At 44.8% G+C, this 24,928-nt stretch overlaps 1 protein-coding gene across 1 annotated transcript in view; it reads left to right on the plus strand.

The window, feature by feature from the left end:
* Positions 1–24,928, plus strand: part of TG (thyroglobulin) — a 275,111-nt gene that overhangs the window by 85,636 nt on the left and 164,547 nt on the right. The window contains exons 28-34 of the mRNA XM_045398722.3: positions 11,232–11,297; positions 13,210–13,290; positions 16,753–16,890; positions 17,902–18,078; positions 19,550–19,661; positions 21,909–21,988; positions 22,743–22,886. Coding sequence (XP_045254657.2) covers positions 11,232–11,297; positions 13,210–13,290; positions 16,753–16,890; positions 17,902–18,078; positions 19,550–19,661; positions 21,909–21,988; positions 22,743–22,886 — 798 coding nt within the window. The remainder of the gene's footprint in view (positions 1–11,231; positions 11,298–13,209; positions 13,291–16,752; positions 16,891–17,901; positions 18,079–19,549; positions 19,662–21,908; positions 21,989–22,742; positions 22,887–24,928) is intronic.

Below are 24,928 nucleotides of genomic sequence, written 5' to 3' on the forward strand. Positions count from 1 at the left end.
ACATTACAGTGAGGCTGCATCTCTGTGATCATCTGCCCCAGCCTCTCAGTTTCCAGAGATGGGCAGTTAGTGCCTGAGGCCCCCCAGCCAGTGGCATCTCCTTTCTACCCTCTCAGCCCTGCACTGCCTCTCCCAGCAGACCCCCATCAGGAAAAAGCGGATGCCCACTCTGTGCTGGGCTAGGGACTGGCCAGCCATGTACTACTGATGTGATCAGGAAAGACAGGACCAGCACCACCAGCACCACCATCACTGGGAGCTGGTTAGAAATGCAGAGTCTCAGGCCACACCCCAGCCCTCAGGGTGGGTCCCAGGAATCTGTGTTCTAACAAATGGTCCGGACAATACTTATGTAGCGCTGTTGGCTTGAAAGTTTCCTTCCATCCCTGAGAGTCTGAGTTATGATGAAGATGGGGCCAGCTGCTGCCTTCCCTCTTCTAGTTCCAGAGTGAGGTTGAGGGGAAGCCCTGCTCCTCGTTGTCTGTTTTTCTGCCAGAACCTGAACTGGGAAAGCACCGCCATGCTTCTTCTCCACCTTCTGAGTTGAGAGCAATGAAGGCATGTGCAGGTGCTGACCAGATAGTCTGAGCGCCTGATGTGAGAGGGTTAATGGGGTTCTTTTTGTGGGAACCCTTGGGTGCTTGTGTTGCTGCAGGAAGTGGTCTCCCAAAGGCTGGCAGAGGGTCTCTTCTGCCTCCCAGGGAAGCTTCTGAGACCCACACCTTTATATCTTGCATTTCTCAAGGTTCCAGTGGCAGAGCATTCCATGTCACCCCATGTCACCTCCTCCAAGAGGGCTCCCTGACTACCCACAGGGCTTAGTGCTTCCTCGACTGCAGAGCTTCATGGATGCTCTGCCTGTTCCTTTGTTAGGCAGTGCAGTCAGTGGCCTGCCACCATTGCGCATTTACCTGTCTGTGGAAAGTTTGTCTGTGATGTTAAATCCTAGCATTGGGCACCACTTGTGTGACCTGGAGTAGGTCAATGAATGTTTTCAGGCCTAATTGCCTGTCTATATAATGAGAATAATACCAGTACCCATCTCATGGGGTTGGGAGGATGAAAGGAGAGGGTATAACAATACAAAATAAGGATAATAGAAATGACTTATGTAGCACACCCTCTGAGGCAGCCCTGCTCTGAGGCCTTGACCTATGCTCACAAGTCCTCAACACAGTGCTTCAAGGGAGGCACTCTTATCATCATCATCCCCGTTTGCCGGCTGAAGACACTCAGGCACATAGCACTTAGGGGACTTCCCTAGGTTTTAGAGCTTGTCAATAAGAGGGCTGGGATCTGAAACCTGGCATCCCAGCTCTTACACGGCCATTCTTAACCACTCCTCTGTATCAGCCCTTGCAGATCAAGAACTTAGCAGAGTTCCTGATCTGTGGTATTGATATTAGATGATGTTATCATTATTTTCTTAATTTGTCATTGTTTTCTGCCATATCTTAAAAACGGAATTGTGTTTCATTAGTTTCTGGATTCCCACCATTGAGCTATGTTTTACAAAGATGGCATAGAAAAAAATATATATATGTGTATATGGAGTGCATGGTCACCAAATTCTGAAAGAAAATATCACAGAATTTGGTGGAATTCCATAAAGCATAAATAGTTTCTTTTGGGGTCAATAAAATCTAATCACTCGTTTATGTGATGGGTAGAAAACATATGGTATTCATTACTCCAGGAGCACCGGGTGAACACAGGCATTTCAAGAAAGACATATGATATTTTCATGGCAGTAAATCCAAAGTGAATTGCTCAACCCAGAGCGTGTGCTTGGTATGTGCCCAAGAAATGAGGACTGTGCCCTTATCTGGCCTCCCAGAGAAGTGATTACCAGAAGACCTTTGAAATGTTTGTTTTTTTCAGTGCCTTATGTGTGTGTGTGTATTGTGCAGTGAGGGCAAGGCTTTAAGAAGTATGCACTATGATAGGGATTTCAGGCAGCCTTGATACTCCAAATTGGAGGTTGCCCTATACAAAGGCTGAGTAGGAGGCTACCCCCAATTGAAGACAACAGGGCACAGATATTTCCTCTTCAAAATAAGAGGTCAGCCTTTTAGTATGATTAACACCTGGAGGTGAGAGGGAGAGAGTGTAATAATTTAAATTCTAACTACAGCGTGAAGAACTGATAGATACCCTTTTCTAACAACAGATATTGATGGAGGAAAAGAGGAGGGTTCTGGGTATAGGAACAGTTGCAGGGGAGGGTGTGAAATGATTTGAAAGAACATGGGGAGGCGCTAGGGACAATTAAGACAAACTCCATCCCCACTAAACTTGATTGAGGACTGGCCTCTTCCTCCCAGTTTAACAATGGGATAGATGGTTGTGAAGACAGACTCTGGAATCCGGCCCTGGAATCTGAATTCCAGTGTGAATGTGTCCTCGCTGCGTGGCCCTTCTAGGTTTTGGCATTCCCAATTATTCAGTGAGGATAATGGTGGTCTCTGACTCTCCAGGTGGTTGGGAGGATTAAAGAAGAATGTGTGTGGAACAGCAGAGTGGTGCTGAGCAGGGCAGGCTCACAGTGGACACGGGAGATGGGGCACAAGGGCTGAGAGTGAAAATGTCTGGAATGGAGCCTGGCTTTTCCCCTAGCTCTGTGACCATTCAAGACATTTGACCACCTTCAGCCTCAGGGCTTCCATCTGTGCAGTGGGTGCATTTGTTCACCGATTACCGAGTGAAGTGCTGGCATGCTCCCTAGGCTGTCAAAGAATGCCTTGTTCTCTGGTCTCTGGTTCCCTAACAGCACATCCAGCAGAGGCACCCATGGGACTTCTGGGTACAGACTTCTGCTTTTGTTGATCAATTCACTGGTACTATCAGGCTGTGGTTCAACACATGACCTGGGTAATGGAGAATTAGCATTTGTTCTTAAAGCACAAATGAGTTGATTGCCAGGTGTAGGAAATCACAACCCCAGAGAACACAAGTTCAAGTAGTAAATATCTGCACTGCATTATACAAAGTACTTTCACATACAACTCAATCGATCCTTTGGGTACTCTGGTGAGGCAGTTGGTTATATCACAATTTCACTCATGAGAGTGAAGTTTGGAGCTCTGACATGACACACCTTAAGAAACAATCTGCATTAGCGCCATGGCTGGGGCTCAAGCCTTCAGCTTAGGAGACCAGTGCTGTCTTGTGGAAGCTCTCTACCCACCTCTCTCTGCCACCTTCTGCTTCCACCATCCTGTGTGCAATTTACTGGAAGTGCAAAGTGCTTTGGGGTTATCCTTGTTATTGTGCCAGAAAAATTAAGGAGTCTCTGGTAACTGAGAGTGTCACCCCTCAGACATCGCTTTGGGGCCAGCTATGCTCCAGATATTGGGTATTAATGCCAGCTAATGGGATCTTCTACTTCAAGGATTTTACAGGGCTGTTGGGAGAAGGGAACAGAAGATTCAGGAAAGCTGTAGGGTCAACTGTGAGTTGCAGTGGGGAGCTGGGAGATGTGCAAACAGCTTTGGAGGTGGTGAGTTGGTGGGGAGCCCTCCCCCAGGCTGGGGCAGCCCTTGTGTTTCCTCCTCCCTCCCTCATATCCTGAGCAGCTGCTGGGTAGGTGTGAGGGTGAGGTGACCAGGACAGGTCTGGAGGCAAAGATGGCGAGAGTGGCTTCTGTTCTCAAGGAGCTCACAGGCTAGATGGGGTGAGAGATACAGAGATTATTAAATACAGCAGACCTCCTGTTTGCCCATCTTAGTGGACTGACAAGGATTGTAGGAATGCAGAATGTCCCCTTAGCATAACCTTTCCTGTTTGGTAAAAGCTTCATTCAGGTCACCTGCCACACAGAAGTTAGGACTGACTTCTAATACCAGCCCCAACAAACAATTGTACCCCAAACAACAAATCCCACAAAACACCTGGAGGCTATTTTAATCTCATTTGGAGACACAGCACCTTTTGCTGTGAGGTTTCTGCCGTCAGCAATGAGTGATGGCTGAGAATATGAGATTTTGCTTCACCTTGGTGCCTGAGTTGACATGTGTTCTCCAGAGAGAAATCCACTCAGGATCTGGATCTCCCAAATTTCCAGTGAGCATTTCTGAGTGTATTCAACTATTTGCTCCTGGCTGGGTCAACCCTCTTATTTCTCAGAAAAACATCTTAGAAAGCTCTGGGGCTGCATATGGCTAGTTTTGACAAATCTTGAAGTGCAAATGAATGGAAAACAGGCAGATTAAATGTCCCCTAATGCCACTCAGACGTAAAATTTGATAGAAAAAAAAAAAAAGCCTTGGCAGAAATACTTCTGGGTTCATCCTGAATCCAAAAGGCTTGATGTTGAGTGATTGTGAGGCTTTGCCTGATGTTCAGTTTATAGGGGTCTGTTTTATGTCAGTGTTTGTCATTACCTTGGGGTGCCAGGACCTCAGTGGAGAAAGTTACAATACACCTGTGGTACTCATTGCAACCAGATGCATCTAGATTAGATGGCTGATGAATGCCTAGAAATAGGATGGGCCATTTAAAAAGGGCCCTATCAGTTATTAGTTACTGCTGTCACAGGTTGGGTGTTGCCATGTGCTTAGTGCTATGTTTGTGTCTTAGTTTATAGTTTGGCTTCTCCCAGAATCAACCATGAGACAAAGATTCAGGAGTGTCATGTAAATAGGAAGGACAAGGAATATGAACAGAGTCTCAGGGGAAGTAACACAGAGAAGAGACGACAGCCAATAAAGGGTGGACTCTGAGGCCAGCTGTACTTAATTCCCTGGATCAGTGTAAAACACACTTCAGAATGACCCTGCCAGCTGGGCCAAGGAACAGGGTGTGCACCCAGCAGTGCTGCAGAGGACTTGGCTGACAATTGCAGGGAGGGCAGCAGCTCCTGGCCCGTCCATCCTGCCACTGTGCCGAGGGCAGCTGTGGCTTTCTACAACTCCCTCAGAGCCCTGGGCATAGACCAGCAGTTCACATTGCATACGTCATTTCCACTCATCGTCTAAGAACGGGAGAGAAATGGCATTTTCTCCATTTACTGAGGGGGAGAATAAGGCATAGGGACTCAAGGGAACTTCCTCAAGGTTTTTCAGCTCACCAGTAGCACAGTTCGGGTTTCCTTTACGCCACAGTCATTACTCAGATCTGCTTTGCGCTGGGAAGTGGGATGTAGAGATCCTGATATCTGCCTCCTGTTAAGGAAGCTCACTGTCTAGGAGAGGGGCAGGGGCCATTGTATTGGTGCAGCTGACCAGGCCTCGGTTCTCCTGAGGCTGGGCACCATCTGCTGGGAAGGACCCTGGGAGACTCCATCCTTATATCAATGCCTCCAGGACCTACAGCAGCCATTCTGAACCTACCTAACCCACACTGGAGGCCCAGGAGTGTCAGCTGATTCTTCACAATGGTCATCTTTGATGGCTGGAGGTCTTTCCCCTCCCAACTCACTAGTGGATTGTAATGAAAGCAAGTCTCCGAATTCTACCACACATCCAAGCAGTTACTAGCAAACAGGCCCAGAAACTGTCACGACCTGTCACCTGTTCAGTGGCCCCAATGAAGCCCCAGCTTGCTATCCTTGGCACCTTGTTGGAAAGGTTTATTTAAGACAGAACTAATACTATTCTCACAGCTGAACTTAACTCACCTTCTTGTCAAAATCAGATGAACAAGAATCTTCCATATCCGTGACTGATCACAGACCCGTTTTGAATCAAGCCACGGCTCTAGGGCTATTGGGCTCAGGAATCTGTCACAATCTCTACCTGCCAGCATAGGAGTGACACTGTGATACATTTAGCCAAGCCATGTTTTGAATGCTATGTATCTGACCAATAGGTATGTACCTATTTCCAGCATTCATTATGCTAATTAACAAAGCCCGGTGGTGGTGGTGGTAACTGGGATAAAGAGGTGATGCATCTGTAACTGCTTCCTGGAGGGTGGGGCTCCTGGACAGCAACTTTTCTGTGCCACTCCTAGAGTGTGCTTTTCCGTGTAGGATCCTGCCCAGTTTAATCTGAGGGTGTGGATTAAATTTGACTGCCACAGACGCAGCGCATGATCTCCTCAGAAGTTTTCTGAGTAAAGACCACGGCACACCCAGCAATGCGGGAGAATCAGGTTCTGTGCCCAAACCCTCAAGTTCTCAGTGTGTTTGTGCTCCTGCAGCCTTGATCACAGGGGCAGCGACCCTGAATCAGGGGCTGGAGGCCTGTGTGTATAGCAGGGATAACTCAGTTATTGTGGAAGAAATGAAAGTATTTTCTAGGCAGTCAAACTATGACCATTTATCAGAGAAGAGGAGGAACGATGCTGCTTGGGTTCTCTATACCTTCTTACAGTCATCAGTATTCTATTAGGGAAATTTTGGGGAATGGAGTAAGGGGTCAGAAATCTGTTTAGGAAAACTAATTTGGGGCTAACCTTCTGATGCGTGGGAGGGCAGTGCTCTGTGTTTATTTGGTGGGCTTTGAGTATCATTCATTGTTTTGTTCTCCCTCCTTCATTTAGCCTTGCATTTATTTATATACTGAACCCCAGTTCTGTGCCAAGAATTGTGCTGGGGGAATGGGCGATATAAAGAAGGGACTTACAGTATGTTCAGGAAGCTGGACAGTATCTACCAGGCATAAGGGGAGAGAAAGAAAAGCTCTGAATACTGCAAACCCAGAGGAGGGGGACCTGTGACCAGCTGGAGAGCTGAGGGAAGCCTTTCAGGAGGCGGTGATGCAGAACCTGATTCTGAAAGAATGAGTAGAGGTCAATCAAGTGAAACAGAACAGGGTTCTAGGCAGAGAGAAAAATACATGCAACGACGCAGAGGTCTGACAGCAAGCATTCAATGTGACTTGGGAGGTGAGCACTTTGGAGACAGATTAGGGCATGAGGCTGTCATGAGCCAGATTGCAAGGAACTGAATTCTGACATCCCTGTAGCTCCTGCAGGACCAAAGGTAGGTTTGTCTTTCAGGATGAGTACCTGGGGGCTGTGTGGCTGAGGGATGGGAGGGGGCCAAGGTCAAGGCCTAGGTGGGGATCAGCTAAAGCCTAATGGAGTTAGGAGATGTGCTGAGGCTTGAGCTGAGAGGAAGGGTTCAGAGGAGAGGAAAGATTAAAGAACAGTTTAGGGACTAGTCTGAATGGATGCAGAGACTGATGGAGAAGGAGTCAAGGATGACCCAAGAAGCAGATGGTCCTATTAACTGATTTAGAAAGCAGGAGGAAGTGAGTTTGGATGTAGAGATGGGAATGAGAGATGAGGAAGGTAAGAGAAAGAAGAACAACATTCTTTCTTTTACCCAGTATTCTCTATGTATTCCTATGGAGACTTGGCATTATATTAATTATATATAATTATATGATATTATTATTATATTAATAATTATATTAATATATATTATATAAATAAATATAGATGTTAATTATTATTTTAATAATTAGGACTACCAAGGGGTTACAGCTTTCCTTGTGGTGATTGACAAAGGTGCTTCCCAGGACACAATAATCTCTGTAGATGCTGGTCAGGTGACTTTCTGGACCTACCAAGGCACTCTACATACATGTGCTAAATTTAGTTGAATTCCATTGGATTAAATTGTGTTGAAACAGGCAAAAACCAAGGATAAACTTAAGACAGCATATTTCCCAGGCTGGCAGACCCAAGGCTCAGTTGCCTTGAGATGGACAGAGTGTATAAGAGGGTCTGCTTCCTATCACAGTTCAGTACATTCTGGGCCAAAAATACAGTCCTAAACTGACGTGCACCTGCGGGAAGCACCCGTTTGTCTCTGAGTAATGAAAGGCACCTGTAATTTTTTACATTATGTAAAACAGGACACACATACCGACAAAAATAAGAGTCTCAGACAGAGTGAAAGACTCACCGCCGACTCTCCCCAAGTCAGACACTGAGACTACTGAGAGGTAAAGACCTTCCTCTTGGCATTTCCTAAGGATACTGCTCTTAGGAAGGGGCAGGCATACCCCTTAGGAAGGGGATGTGACTGAATTTGTATTTGTATTGAGGGACCATAATCCAAATTCCCCAATTATTTCATGGTAAACTACACACACACACACACACACACACACCACACACACACACGTGTATATTATTTTTCCTTAGGTTATTGGGGTAAGGTGGTGTTTGGTTACATGAGTAAGTTCCTTAGTGGTGATTTGTGAGATTTCGGTGCACCCATCATCTGAACAGCATCCACTGCACCCTATTGGTAGTTATTTATCCCTTGCCCCCCTCTCACCCTTCCCTCCAAGTCCCCAAAGTCCACTGGATTATTCTGATGCCTTTGCGTCTTCATAGCTTAACTCCCACATATCAGTGAGAACATTCCATGATTGGTTTTTCATCCCGGAGTTACTTCACTTAGAATCATAGTCTCCAGTCTCATCCAGATCGCTGAAAATGTATTTCATGGTAAACTGCTTCTTAATGTGGTCATTGGCTTCAGCCTTAGACTTGAGAGCAATACAATACTCTAGAGATAAATGTTTCTTTAACTTTTACAGGCTAAATAAGAATTATAATGCATGACCAAAAGTATTTTTAATATGTTATTCACTTTACATCTGTATTACCTATATGAATATATAGGGTATATCTATAGCTATCTCTCTATATATGTATCTACATATGGTGTATCTATCTATCTTTAAAGAATCAGTATATCAATAGATTTGGGTATGAAAAGATTTAAGGTTGGGCGTGGTGGCTCATGCCTGTAATCCCAGCACTTTGGGAGGCCAAGGCAGGTGGATCACGAGGTCAGGAGTTCAAGATCAGCCTAGCCAATGTGGTGAAACCCTGTCTCTACTAAAAATACAAAAATTAGCAGGCATGGTGGTGGGAACCTGTAATCCCAGCTACCTGGGAGACTGAGGCAGGAGAATTTCTTGAACCTGGAAGGCAGAAGTTGCAGCAAGCCGAGATCATGCTATTTTACTCCAGTCTGGGCAACAGAGCAAGACTCCGTCTCAAAAAAAAAAAAAAAAAGTATCTGATTTCCCTTGTGACAAAGTCTAAAACCCCATAGTCTGAGCTTTGAAATAAGCAAATGATGATATCATGAGGAGAGAGTGAAAACGGAACACAAACTGAGCAGGTGTGCAACCACTGGTTCTGTGTTGTTGCAGTAGGAGTATATGGTGAGGTCTTCTCCGCAGTGTGGAGGACAAGTCCAGTAATTGCAGAGATCCAAGTCTACATCTTTCAGATGCCATAGGTGTTCGCTTGCCCAAATTGTTATAAAAAACTTTCACCTTCTAAAGAAGGCTATGACAGAATTTTGAGTGGATCCTTTAGAGAAACATCCCAACATTGCACAGTCTGAGAAGTTCTAGCACCATTGTTCATTCCCATTTCAGAAGTAAAATCAAATGAAAGTGCAACTCAGTATTTTTGGCTGACCTCTATGTCCTAGAACATGGTCAGCCCTGGGGTGGGGGGGGGGACTTGTCACTTTGATAGCCGAGTTTTCCAGAGAGTTCAGTTCACATCTCTTTAAACACAACACCTTTAACATTTTTGCCATGTCAGATGGACAGAATTCTGAAGTACAGCCATGCACCTCAAAAAGACACTTTGACCGATGAAGGACCACACATGTAATGGTGGTCCCATAAGATTATAATGGAGAATAAGATTATAAGATGAATCCATAAGATTATAATGGATAATAATAGAAACCTGATACATAGCACTTGATACTGGCATTTCAGATCAAGTAGGGGAAATGATTGATATTCAGTAATGATGCTGGGACATTTGTGTTTTTGTATGAAAAAATATATGTAAATAAAAGTAGATAGAGCATCTAGTCTTATGTAAGTACACTTTATGATCACACAACAACAAAATTGCATTTCTCAGAACATATCCTGGTTGGTAAGAGATGCATGGCTGTATATTATCCTCTCCTTAGTGTGGTGGTTAGGAAGGAGTATGGGATTTGAAGCCAAATACGTGGGGTTTAAATTCTGGCATTAACCTTTCTTGACTTTCCTTCCTTTATCTGGAAATTGGGGACCTTACTTTATAGCATGCCTGTGAGTTTTAAATTAGGTAATATATGGAAGGTTTTCATGCAAGCTTGTCCAATCCACCTGTTGTTGTTGTTGTTTTGTTTTGTTTTAGGCTTTTAGTAGTCTGACACCATGGTTTTTAGTTTCTGTCTTTAGTGATAAGTGGAAAAGAGTGATGAGGAAGGGGCTTTACTGGCCCAACCGGAGACAGAAACTAAGAACCCATGACTGTATTCTCTCCCTTGGACACCCCTGCTAGTGTTGGGTAAATGGTAATAACTGTTTATAAAAAACTAGCTCTTCATTAGGACAAATACCTAATGCATGCAGGGCTTAAAACCTAAATGACAGGTTGATAGGTGCAGCGTATTACCATGGCACATGTATACATACGTAACAAACCTGCACAAAGGTTTGCACCTGTATCCTGGAACTTAAAGTAAAATAAAATAAAAATTTTAAAAAAGTTATATAAAAACTAGCTCCTAATAATAATTAAAAACAAAATTTAGTCATATCTCGATGTCTCAGGCGTCAGCCAGCCCTCTCCTGTAGCATGGGGCTTATTTGCCTCCAGATTCTGCTATCTGGGCTATTTCCTTCACCTTCCATGTCACAGGGAATTTGAAAGGAACTGAAGACTGAGCAGGGGCAAAAGAGGCAGCACTGACCATCAGGAAATGGTGTGGCAAGTCTGGTCTCATCCAGAATGGCATCCGGGGGAGAACAGTTTGCTAGAAAGGAAAATCAGATAATATTAGTAATCAATTGAGTCGCGGCAGCTGCCAACAAGTGGCTGCCTATCAAATGTTGAGGACTGCAGAGGATAAATCGCTGTCCACATTTACCAATGAGGCAAGGGTCTCTGAGGAGTTAAGTGATGTGGGAAACTCACACAGCCCTCGAGTGTCCCAGGAGCTTTGCTTTCTTCAAGCCAATCTCCAGTTCCTTAAGTGACTCCTGAGTCATAGGTTCACAACCCCTCACGGAAGTAGTCCCTTTGGTGCCCTGAGTATGACACCCAATGTCTTACCAGCTCTGGTTTTGTACCAGGGAGCTGGAATAGAGTTGCAAGAAGCTTCTGGGTTACACCTTGCATCAGAAGCACATTTTTCAGGCCTAGGAAGAGCCTGTGTCAAGGGAGATGGGGCTATTATGGTAATGGTGGGTACCCAGTGACAGCACACTCAACCTCATAAAAATAAACATCTTCCTTTGCAGGTCTGACACCCCTAGAAGGAACTCAAGACACCTTTACCAATTTTCAGCAGGTTTATCTCTGGAAAGGTGAGCTCCATGGTGGAAGAGGGGGGTTAGCAGGATGCTGATTACATGAGATTGTCTGGCACCACCTCCCATTCACAGGGCACTCTATTTCCATAGAGGAATAGGTAGAGAGTCAGTTTCCAAATGCATACTTTCTGTGTAATAGAAGGGCTCCAATTCATCAGATAAGATACCAAAGTCTAAAAGAAAAATGAATACTGTGGAAACCCAAGAAGGAATGGAGGGAGGAAGCACTAGGTTCCCGTGAGATAAAGTTCGCTGACCACAAGACACTCTTGTTCCTAGGAGGGGAGTTCAGGGCCATTGCAAAGCACAGGAGGCATTTATCCAAGGGGACTCAGCCCCATGTGCCTTTCACCCTGAGGCCCAGGGACTGGGGACAGGACCCCAGACAGGTAGTGCCCTGAACTCCTGCTCAGAGATAATGGTACTGTGGGACAGAGTGGGGGAAAAATGGAGAGTCCGACAACACGCCCGCTTGGCACTTCCCTTCTGCTTCTTTGTCCTCCTTCGAGTTTTCTGAATGTTGACCAAGTGCCTACTCAGACCCAGGGAAAATGAAAGGCGTTTAGGAGAGAGATGAGAGGCACAGTCCTGACTCTTGAAGGGTTCTGGCCTCAGGAGGGATCAGATAGAGCAGTGGCCCATCACAGGTCATGGCCATATGTACTGGGTGAGAGGCATGAAAAAAGGCCCCTGACCACATATTACCTCCTTCCTGTTCCTCTAATCTGTCCTCGCTGATCTTCAGTGTCCCAAGAGAGGATTGGTGATTTGCTTCTATATGCTGATAAACTGAAGGAGCAGGAAGGCACAGACTTGGAATGACAGGATGTGAATCCTGGTCCTATCAATCCCCACTCATGTGCCTGGGAGCCCATGGACCAGTCCCTCATGCCCAGATTCCCCATGGGTAGCATGTGATACAGATGTCACTGGCCTCAGAATTGCCTGAGCAATAGTGCATCAATGCACAAAACAGTGTCGTGCATATAATACCTGCTGAGTAATGTTGGTGGGGGTGGTGGTGATGAAGAGAACACGGAAGGCAGAAGAGGAGCAGGAGGAAGAGGAGAAGAGGAGGGAGAGGAGAAAATGAAAAGGAAGGTGTTTACCATCATTTTCATTTTAAAGAGATAAAATGAGATCATGTACTACTTTTCTTATTTAATTATACCTATAAGGTAAGTCTAAAGAGGGGCTGATATTTTATTCATTTTCCAGACAAGGAAAATGAGACTTGGAGAGGGTATGTGAAATGCCCATGGGAGGCCTGGGAGATCCTGGGGTCAAGACCAGACACTGATAGGAGGTCCCAAGTCCAGCACTTCCTAGTTATCAGAAATTTCTGATAAAGTGTTAGCTGATGAAAAATCAGGGACTTACATTTCTCCAGGACATTTGCTACACTACAGGGAAGTGCCTTAAGCCCTGCCTAATACCTGTGCCACCACAGCCTCACTCGCTTTCATGGAAGACCTGTACCTGACTTGAACATTTAGTTACATTTTTAAAATTTCTAATTCATTTACTGGACACTTGAGTGGTCTGGGATAAATTATTTTGCCATTCTAAGTCTCAGTTTTCTCAAGAGTAAAATGGAAATCTTGTTCCCTACCTACATAGGGTGTTATAAATAGCAATATTTATGAGCATATTTTGTTAATTTGAAAGGGCTTTGCATATGTTAATGATTTCAATATCACAGATAATGACTGTTCTATCATTGAGAGGTTGGATGATGTTCCATATAAAAAGAGTGCAGACCTATGTCAGGGCATCTGTTGCAGATCTTATCTAAGGCACCTGGCTTTAGGCCCTGATTTTTCTCACATTGCTACTACCATTTTGTTGACCAGTGGAATATTACCCCTTCTCCCCAACATTGCAACAACTCTTTTTTTTCCCCTAGATTCTGACATGGGGTCTCGGCCCGAGTCTATGGGATGTAGAAAAGACACAGTGCCAAGACCAGCATCTCCAACAGAGACAGGTACGAACCCAAAACCTTCTTACATACTTGGGTGTCTGAATGCAGAGACTAAATGGGGGCACCAAGAGTTTAATCAATGAACGGACATATTGACATCACTGTATTCTGTATCTATGGACTCTCCTTTAATCTTCTAACCCAGTTATCCAGCTTATAAATATGGGAAGCTCCTCAGATGGGCAATTGGCATAGAAAGCAAGGCAAAACCACTGCAAATCCATCAGTGTTACTGGAAATGAAGACAACCATAATAACAAAACCTGAAAAAAGAAACAAAGAGCAAAGTTCAACTGACTGTGGCCAATGGGCTTCGCTTATGTCAACCTTGAAGAGTATAAACAAAGTGTAAATATTCTGAAATTGTTTAATGAATGGCATGTCTATTAGAATCTTTTGCATGTCATGCACACAGTGAAAGCTATGATTCCAAACTGAATAGGAACAGTACATATGTACTATCTGGGACTTCTCTACCTCCAGAGTCTGTGATTATTATTACTGAGGTGGAGCTAAAACTCAGAGAGAGAGGGAGATCAGCTGCTCAATATGGGCTAGCAAGGACCAGGAGACAAGACATCCACCTGTGGTCTGCGGTGTGTGTGTGTGTGTGTGTGTCTGTGTGTGTGTGTGTGTGTGTATTTGCATGCATGGACACACTGTAGGAATAGGAGTAGGAGCAGAAGGAAAGAAGGAAGGGGAAGGGAAGAAGAAGAGGGAGAGCCAGATCAGACTGCAGGCACAGGAAGGCAGCATGGTACAAGGGAAAAAGCATCACATTACAGAGCAGATACTAGAGCTTGAACCACAATTCTGCTACTGACTTCATGCCTTAGTGCACGGCCATGGGTAATTTGCTTCCCTGCTAACAGCCTTGGATTCATGTGTAAAATAATTGTGTCTACCTCTTATCCCATTAGATAGCAAACACTTGGCACAGTGCCTGGTACTTAACACATGCCTAAAAAATGCCCAGCACCCTGCCCTCCCTTGCTTGATCAGGCATTGTGTTTGTGATCCTCAACCTTGGCAGTGCCTTTGAGGGGCAGCCACACAGCTCATGATAATGTAAATGTACATGAGTTAGTGGCACTTGGGAAGGTTCTGTCAAATCCATCATCACACACTACTTTAGGGCAGCATCTGCAAAACTCTCGCGTGATTCACACAGGATGCTCCCCCCACCCCCGCTTTCTTCCCTCTCCCCTAGAAGGGGAGCTTGGCCCCCACTGGAGACGTTGCAGGGAGTCAGGGTGAATAGACAAGGCTCAGCTCAGTTTTCCCTTTCTTGGTTGATTGCATTCCTGGGCTCAAGGAGATAAAGTGCCTGGAGAATAAATCGTATTGAGTCCAGGCCCAGTGGTGTCTCCACATGCTTGTTTACTTGGAGGGTGCTTCTCAGGGTCCATGAGAATGGCCTCTCTGATTCAGAGGACAGTGAGGAATCTTCCCCTTTGTGTACCAAGTTACTCCCATCAGTCTGAATATTTGAGACAAACCCAGGAAGCCAACAAAAGTGATTGGTCTCCTTGCTTTTAAGGAGAGCACGTAGTTTTAAGAGAAGTAGGAAATGACTTTATCTAATATGGCATGTAAACCAGGTATAAGATGAAGTGGCTACAGTATTCATTCTTTCATCCAGCAGACATTTTTGTGCACACGTGGCTTTGGCCTTGGACATTCACAGACTAGTGAGAATTCCATGTGCCAGTCACTGCATGACAATGAAGGGGTGCAATGTGGACAGGTGTTAGGTGCAGTGAAAATGCAGGAGAAGGAATGCTAGCAGCCTGCAGGGGTCAGGAAAGGTTTCTCAGAGAAGGCCAGAAGGATCTGCCAGGTGCTCACGGGTACACCTGAGGAAAGGTGTTCCAGGTAAGGGGAACACCTGTGCTAAGGCTCCAAGAGCAGGTGTGCCTTCAGTCCTGCTGCCTTGTTTCTCTTCCCTTACGTTGCTGTCTTGAGGGCAATCTGTGATCTCCCTGAGCTCCTACTTTGTGCCAGGCATGGTTCAATGGGGAGACTCGCATGGGGACTGGCCATTATGCAATTATGTGAGATAAGGGCTGGGGAGGCAATATGATCTCTGAGGTCTCTGCTTGTGCCAGGCATGGCTCAGTGAGGAAACAGGCATGGGAACTGACCATCATACAATCACATAAGATGCAGGCTGAGGTGGAAACATGGTCTCTGGGGTCTGTGCCAGCACCAGACTTCTGATCTTGCCAAGTGCTCGTAAAGCCTTTATCCTGTCCAGTGGTTCTTTCTAGTGAAGAAGCTCAGTCTCCTTGAGCCTGCTTTATGGAGTGTGGAAAGTGGCTGCTGACAAGCACTGACAAGGAAAGTGCAGTGCCCAAGTCCACAGCAAAGTGGAAGTGTATAGGGGATGTAGTGCCCCGTATACAGAGCCCTGAATGAATGGACATTTCAAACATTCCCTAGCTCATCTCCTTGATCTGCCTCATGCCACCATTGTACGTCCCCCTGAAGACAGAGCCCTCCAAGGATACGGAGCTGTCCCCACTGGGCCTGGGTGTTGGGACCCTTGGCCCTGTAGAACCTCTTTATAGAGAACCACAGGACATCAGAGTAGGAGGGATCAAAGCTGATCCTCGAAGCACAAGCTGCACTACCTGGGTGGGAGAGGAGGGTGTAATGGAGATTGAGTCAACAGAGGGAAGAGCATGAGCAATTGCATGGGAACTGCACACAGCGTGGTGATGAGCTAGAGAGTTAGCAGGGCTGTTGTGCTGCTGGAGTGCAAATCAAGACAATCTGAGGTGAGGCTCAAAATGCAGGTAGAGCCCAGATTAAGAAAAGAACCTGGATTTCTGTTCCATAGGCAGTGGGGACCCCAGGAAGAGCTGGGATCACGGCATATGAATACCTGAAGAAAGATTCAGGGAATGGTTGAGCTAAAACTTTCAAGTTTGGGTTAAGTGGAGCTGAAAGCTGACTTTATAGACGAAGACTACCATTTGGGAGAGAGGCTGGACTTCCATGTGACTTCAGAAGACAGAAAAAGGATTAGTGGCTCAAAGTTACAAAAAGAGGACTTGACTATACAACTTCCTAATGATGGAGTGGGCTGCTGTGGTCAGCACAGTGATGTCATGTGGAGCTATAGAGGCATTTGCCAGAGGTCTCCAGGGAAAAACTTCTGCATTCAGTGAAAAGGTAGACTAGATAACTTCCAAGACTTTATCCAAACCTAGATTCTAAGATTTTGCCATCCCATAATTTTTAGTACTTCCTGGGGCCTTCTGAACTATTCCTGTCTGACCAGACTCTCAGCTCTACTGACTTCAATCCTGCTCTAGTTTCACACAGCATAAAAATGTCTCTGTCTCTATCTCTGACTCTCTCTCTCTCTCTCTCTGTGTGTGTGTGTGTTTCTTTCTTGTGTTTTTCTCATATTCACTAGAGATAAAGGTGCAGGAAATGGACCCTCTGCTTCTTTTTCAGGTTTGACAACAGATCTTTTCTCCCCTGTGGACCTTGACCAGGTCATTGTCAATGGAAATCGATCACTGCCCAGCCAGAAGCACTGGCTTTTCAAGCACTTGTTTTCAGCCCAGCAGGCAAACCTGTGGTGCCTTTCTCGTAAGTATACTTAGACCTCATCCTTCTTCTTCCAGACCCTGTAGTCAGGCATCACAGACCTAGTATGGCAACTCCTGAGAAACATATAAGGTCAAATATTGTGTCATAACTCAGGGATCACTGCACTCTTAGTGCCATGGATGATATAAAAGAAAGATAGCACATAACCCCTATTTTCTAGAAGGTTACAATGTAATCTCTACTCTGTTCCCAGAGCCTATCTTCATCCACCTGTTTCTCCATCCATCCCATCCATCCATCCATCCATCCATCCATCCATCCATCCGTCCGTCCATCCATCCATCCATCTGTCCATCCATCCCATCTATCCATCCATCCATCCATCCATCCATCCATCCATCCATCCATCCGTCCGTCCGTCCGTCCGTCCATCCATCCATCCATCCGTCCATCTATCCATCTCATCCATTCATCCATCCATCCATCTATCCATCCATCCGTCCATCTATCCATCCATCCATTTGGCAGTTATTAAGTATGTGTTATATTCAAAGTTTTGTGTTTGATTTTGGAGATGGAAGAGAACACCTAAAATGAATCAAATCAGCCATGTTCCTAGCCTTTGGGGAGCTCATATATACCAGGGGCATAGGCTGACTTGGGTACAGGTACAAGGAGACCATTCAAAAGTTCACAGTTTTTACAGTCGCATGGCCTCTGGTCTGCAGATCTTGACTCCCTCTGAGATGGCCATGGGTGGATCCAATGGAATATTACTCTTTTGCCTCTTGTATTGCTGAGTTTGAGGTTTTCCCCTTATGCCTTTGACTCTCCCTTTATTCAGGAGCACATATCTCCCTCCTCAGCTATCAGAACCCCAGGGCTTTTGCATGGGCCTTCCAGACTGGATGATCATGACAGTCTCAGGCCTCTTCCCTAACTAGGAGGCATCTCCACCAGCCATTCCCTCCACCCCAGATAATCCTGTAGAGATTATTCTCCCCTGTAGACCATGCAAGAACTAAAATCACACTACTGTCTTGCCTGTAGGTTGTGTGCAGGAGCACTCCTTCTGTCAGTTTGCAGAAATAACAGAGAGTGCATCCTTGTACTTCACCTGCACCCTCTACCCAGAGGCACAGGTGTGTGATGACATCTTGGAGTCCAATGCCCAGGGATGCAGACTGATCCTGCCCCAGAGGCCAAAGGCCCTGTTCCAGAAGAAAGGTGAGCACTTGGAGGGATCTGCATAAACTGTATTTCCAGTGTTCTGCTGGCTCTATGGTTTTAGAAATATCCAGATTAGTTTCTTATTTAAAAAACATTTTCTTTATACTTTTATTGGTTTCAAGAAGATGGAACATGGATCCAAACTTTCAGGGTTAGAATCAATAAGCTACTGCATAATTGTCTCAGTTTATACAAAAAATATGAAACAGGATTATTTGGGGCAATATTTCAATGCAGAAGTAGGCTTTAAAAAAATAAAATCCAAAATGTTTATTCACACTTAAAACTAATTTCTTCTTCTTTTAAAAGTAAAGTTATTCATGTTCCTTGTAGAGAGGTGAAACCATTTAGAACTGCATCAAATTGACAATAGGAAATAATCCTCTCCTAAGAGAGCCACCTTTAATACCTGCATCAGAATTCCATTTGGCTGTATACTACAGAGAATGTCAGCAGCAGTGACTTTAACAAGATAGAAGGTGATTTTCTCTCCCAGTCTATTAATGATGCCATATTTTTGGAGATTTTTTAACCCCATACAGTCTGTTTTCTCCAGATGTTGTCACCTTTCATTTACTGTTCTATCTTCATCAGTGGAGGCCTTTCTCAGATGTCCAGTGATCCTTATTTTTCCACTCCAGTGTCAAAGCGGTCCACAAGCTGACTGGGCAGCCCCAAATGTGTGGTGGGAACTTGTCAACTCTGGGTTTCTCTGAGGGATAATCCTGTTGGGTTGCCCTTTGGGGAATTCCTCACGCCAGTATTTTCAGGTTCCTCCTTCAGAGGAGTTTCTCAACACCTGGCCTTGGGGCATGAGCCTGGCTGCTGGTGGTTTGGGCACCAAATAAATTTGGAAAATGTCGGGGGGGACACCTCAATATTCATTATGCAGACTGACTTGAAAGAATCTCCTACTTTCAGTGAAGTGCTCACGCCATGGACTGTACCTGATGCACCCAAGAGATCCTCTCGAGAAAATGAACCTTCTATCTTCTTCCATGGTGGGGAGGGGGCTTTTGTCAGCTGTGGAGAGCAGAGGAGAGCATCTAGAGACCAAATAGCTTCTTAAAGAGATTCCAGCCAGTGCTTCTGTTTGGGCCACCTTCACCCCCAGGGCTACCATACTGAAACCTTGTGGGATTCCAGAGGGCAGATGGCATTGCTTCTTGGTTCTTCCCACAGAAAAGTTGAGTAGTTTTCTTGGTCTATTAGGCCTATTTTTATTTCTCCATATGCTTTCTAGCTTCCAACATTTTGTTGCTGTGTCCCCACTTAAAAAAAAAAATCTTTGTCCTTGTGGACTTACCATCATTTTAGTGAGATTTGGGATAGGAACTGAGAGTTAATATGAATTAAATATGTCATCTTTAATTAGAAACTTTCAGTCTGTGTTTTACTCATTTGTCCTCATATTTTCATTACTATAGCAAATCTCTAAGTAATGAATTTTCTTTCTTCCTCTATGTAGTTATACTGGAGGATAAAGTGAAGAACTTTTACACCCGCCTGCCGTTCCAAAAACTGATGGGGATATCCATTAGAAATAAAGTGCCCATGTCTGAAAAATCTATTTCTAATGGGTAAGCTACTTGTGTCTCACCCCTAATATTTATTATTAATAATACTTCCTTGAAGAAGGTGACACAATCACAGCTAAAAACAGAAGCATACCCAGCACTTTGGGAGGCCGAGCCAGGCGGATCATGAGGTCAAGAGATCGAGACCTCCTGGCCAACATGGTGAAGCCCCGTCTCTACTAAACATACAAAAATTAGCTGGGTATGGTGGTGGCACATGCTACTAGTCCCAGCTACTCGGGAGGCTGAGGCAGGAGAATCGCTTGAACTCAGCAGGTGGAGGTTGCAGTGAGCTGAGATCACACCACTGCACTCCAGCCTAGCAAGAGAGTAAGACTCTTGTCAACAAACAAACAAAAAACAAACAAACAAACAAAAACTATAAAACCCAAAGCTAAGGGGGTAAAAGGTAATAAAGAGGTAACCGTATCTGAAAACGTTAGCTAAGGTAAGGTACTGATGGTAAACACAACATTTAGCCTTGAACTACTAGCTGGATGATGAAAGAGCCACTGAGCTACATCTCATTATTTAATGTAAATTATCAAGTATGGTAATAAACTTGATTCTCAAAACCTCCCATTGCAGTACTCAGAATCTGGAGAGCAAGTAGAAATTTTAATAGACTCATAAGCATATAAATAATTTTTATTTTTTATTTATTTTTAAATTTTATTTTATGGTTGAATTTTTTGCTTAGTCATTATTTAGTTGTTTTAATTGACGATGTCTCTCCTATTATCATCTGTGGATCTTACCCATTAGAATCACCCGGAGAGATGAATGTGAATTCTAACGGGTGATATCCACAGATCTGCATTCTTGGGTCCTATTTATAAACTGCATCCTTGGGTCCTATTTCAAACCTGCTGAATTAGCATTTCCTGGGATGGAGTTCAAGAAACTGACCTTTAAGGAAGCTTCCCCTGGTGATTCTTTTATACTTAAAAATTCAAGGGTCATTCATTCATGAACCATTGATCTGTGAAGTGCTCTTGAGTTATGAGTTATGACACTGAACCATGTTGCTGGTGCTTAAGATCTGCTTTTGAAAATGGGGGTAAAAAGATGAGGCAGGCTGATCTGTCTCGAGATTCAGCTGGACACTACTGTGCTGATGGGAGGGGTGGATGAAAAGGAGGGTTGGAACCAGGGATCAGCCTGACCGTGGAACTGGGGTGGGAACTAGGGGAGTAGATTGTGCGTCTAGACTCAGGGAAATGTAGTTGGCTGGGATAATGCATTGTCCAGACTGGATCTTAGAAATGAGCTTCCAAGATAGGAAAAGGAAGTGGTAAGTGGGCATATTGGCAGAGAACTAGGAGACGGAAAAGCAGAGAGGTGACTTGCAGGCATCAGGGCACAGATGCTGCCAATGTTGGAGATGCTGCCCAGCAGATAAAAGCATCACCACTGGGATGAGACTTGGGTTCAGGGAAGGAGAATGGCCATAACTAGGCAGGATCCCCCCACCAAGAAGGGACTAGGGGTTTGAGAAAGCTCTCAGGAGTCAAGAATGAGTGGTCAGACTGGAGCAGAGTGGTCAGGGCAGGGGAAACTTGGAATTTAGCCCAGGAACATTGGTTTGGAGCCATTAAGTCCCTCCTGCCATGAATAGCCCTAGAAGCTGAGGGTAGGGCTTAGTAGCTACATTGAGTGGATAAGAAGGTCAGTCTTGAGAGAGCCTGGCTGGATGGGCTGACCCAGTAAACAGAAATGCATTGGTAGAGTGTAATTATCCACGTTGTACAGTAAGAGGGGAAGTGAAGGGGAACACAGGCTCAGCTCCTGCTGCTTAAACAGGCCCCTGGCTGGGTCACCCTGACTCTAAGTCCATGAACTCTCCTCTTTCTAGAAATGCCTTCCCTGTTATTTCTTTATTTTCCCAGCGTCCAAAGCTAAGATTTTCTGCTTACCTGAAAGGACTGAAGGAGTACATTCTGGATCCTGGGTTAGCTTGGTTGGAGCCTGACACATAATAGACACAGAATATATGCATGATGAATGAATGGGTGAATAAACGATTAATAGCAGGACAGTATTACTCCAGAGAGGAGTAGAATCTTGTTTCCAGAAAGAACCTCAAAGCTAAGAGTCCACTGATGCACATTGACCAAAGCACCCCCAGTTTAAGTAGGGGGTGTAAAAAAGCTGGTCCCCAAAAGCAAGAATGACTACAATCAGCCCACCCAGTAGGTCCTGGGCCACCAATGAAAACCTTCAGGCCTGCTCTTTCTCTTCTTATGCCAGGTTCTTTGAATGTGAACGACGGTGTGATGCGGACCCATGCTGCACTGGCTTTGGATTTCTAAATGTTTCCCAGTTAAAAGGTAATAATAGTAACAACTCCCTCTCCCCTGCTCACAGCACTCTGCAGTTTAGAAAACACATTCACATCTATGCTCTTATCAAACCCTCAGGGTCTCCTCTCTGTGAGAAGGGAGAAACAATCCTCATTCACAGATAAGGAAGTCGGGGCTTGGAGAGGGCAACTGGCTAATAAATGTGGTAGCTGAGACATGGCTCCTAGTCCAGCAATCATCACTTTACATGTGCAGTTCTCTCTGGCCAAACTTCCTTCCTTCCACTCTTGGCTTAGCTATCTTTTGTTCATCTTTCAACACTTGGGTCAAGCAGCTTGGTGAACTTTGGATCCATTTGTGTGATATGTATTTAATGCTTGGTTCGTTCCCTTACTAGTGTGTGATTCTGGAAAAGTCACTTAATCTCCCTGAGCCTCTATTTCCTCCTCATCTGTATATAGGGCTACCAAAACTGCCTTCCTCATAAGGTTATGTGAAGACCAAGTGAAGCAATACCAACAGAGACCTAGCATAGCCCTGGGCACATGATAGGTACTTGATAAGTATTAGCCACCTCTATCCCTTTGCTCTTAGATCAGAGGCTCCTTGAGTTCAGGTACCAGGTTTTTCAGCAGTGGCTGAGATAGTATCTGAAATATAGTGGTATATCCCAAATATCTGCTGAACAATGAACTTGCAGAATTTTTCTCATTTATTAGACTCTTCCATTGTATTCAGTTTCCTGATTGTGTTTTTTTTTTTTTTCTTTTTTTCACCCCAGGAGGAGAGGTAACATGTCTCACTCTGAACAGCCTGGGACTTCAGATGTGCAGTGAGGAGAATGGAGGAGCCTGGCGCATTTTGGACTGTGGCTCTCCTGACATTGAAGTCCACACCTATCCCTTTGGATGGTACCAGAAGCCCAGTAAGTAGCTTTCCCTTGACAGCTATATGGGCATCTTTAGTTAACTATTTCCCAGTCATGCATTAAGACAGTGTTCTTGGGTTGGTAAGTAGATTAGTCAAGATTCATTGGGTTCAAGCAACAGAAATGGATTCTGTTTAACTAAAGCATACAAGAAACTTATTGGAAGTCTGCTCATTGACTCAAAGGAAGGATGAGCAAGTAGGTCTCAGTAAAGATGGAAATGGACCTTTCCATGGACATATGTAGCAGAAACAAATGGACAACTTCTTCAGTGTGCCATGATCATCATTAATCTGCTTCATAGGGTTTAGTAGTTATATTCAATCTTTAAATTCGAGGAGGAGAGTTTGGTCCCATCTGGGCTTAGTCAATACACTGCCAGAGGGAGAGTGGGCAGCTTGACAGTGCCAACAAGACTATATGCACTAGGATAGGGGATGTTCGTCAAACAATAGTGAAGGCATTGTTGCTGGACAGGGAAAATCAATAGATGTAGACTCTAGCACATTCCCTTGGTTTTCTTACCTTGACAATCAAGACAATGTAGCACATGGTAATCCCATGGAGGAAAACGGGGGCAACCAACGTGTATTTGACAACGCATATAGAGTTAGGACTTCAAGGCCAAGGCAGCATTGACCCAACGTGGGTCCTTAAGGTATGATTCTGATTATATCTGGGCACGTTTTAGGAGCTCAATTTGAAATTGATGAAGGAATGAATGAATGGCATTTACAGTGTGACATAAAAGTTCCTGGACTCAGATAAGGAGATGTTAGCGTTATTCAAACTCTGTCATCTACTTACTATGGGTTTATCTTTAGGAAAGTCACACCACTTCTTCAGGTTTTCCGTTGGTGAAAATAGCGAATGAGACTCACTGTGATTCTGTCACCGCTTACATCACAGGTGTTTATGGTATGGATAGATTTGGGGAATATTGGACAGCCACATGGAAACTAGACATCTTCACCCTGTGTCCCAGAAGCAAATTCACAAAGATGCCCCAGACCCAAAAAGATGGAACACCCTGTGTTCAGTTAGGAGGAGTCAAATTAGAGAGAGGCTGAGCTGAGGTTTAGTATTTCCAACTTCTCCCACTAGTGGCTTCCTTGTTAGTTTCAGAGTAAATATATGGTGAATTCTGGCTCTTACTTAGCTTGCCCTGGAAAATAGAGTCATGGACTGTCTGATCTGGAAGGGGTCTTTGAGATCCCTACCTTTGATTTTCACATTTTTTTGGGGGGCGGGGGGGTGTGTTTTGCTCTTGTCGCCCAGGGTGCAATGGCGCGATCTCGGCTCACTGCAACCTCCGCCTCCTGGGTTCAAGCGATTATCCTGCCTCAGCCTCCCGCGTAGCTGGGATTACAGGCACCCACCACCATGCCCAGCTAATTTTTGTATTTTCAGTAGAGACGGGGTTTCACCATGTTGGCCAGGGTGGTCTCGAACTCTTGACCTCAGGTGATCCACCTCCCTCAGCCTCCCAAAGTGCTGGGATTACAGGCGTGAGCCACCGCACCCAGCCACATTCTTTATATCATCCAATATAACCCTTTGCCCAAAGTAGGCAAAGAGAGAAGAAATTACATTCTTCATGTGCCTGCTGTTTCAGACCATGCTGGATTTACATAGGTTGTACCATTTAATACTCATAATGCTCCTGCAGAGTAGGTATTGTTTCTTCCATTTTAAGGTGAGAAGAGTACAGCATAGAAAGTTGAATTGCTTGACCCAAACCACACAGGTGGTAGGAAACAGAGGCAGGCTTCAGGCCCAGACCTGATGGCCCCAAACTTGTTCTCCTTTCCTTTACGATGTTGCCTCCTGCCAAGTCTTTCACATCCCATAAATGACTAGACAGGAAAATGTCTAGATACCTTTCCTGACTGGCTTTCCCCCAACTCAATTGATTAACAGGAAATTGACTAATACATTGAAAATAATAAATACTAATAAAGTAATAAATCAAACCAGGTGGTGGTTTGGTGCCTTATTCCATAGCCATATCCAACCTGAAAGGTCCAGATGCAGCTCCC

This window comes from Macaca fascicularis, chromosome 8 (assembly GCF_037993035.2).
Source record: "Macaca fascicularis isolate 582-1 chromosome 8, T2T-MFA8v1.1".
In the NCBI taxonomy this organism is placed as follows: Eukaryota; Metazoa; Chordata; class Mammalia; order Primates; family Cercopithecidae; genus Macaca; species Macaca fascicularis.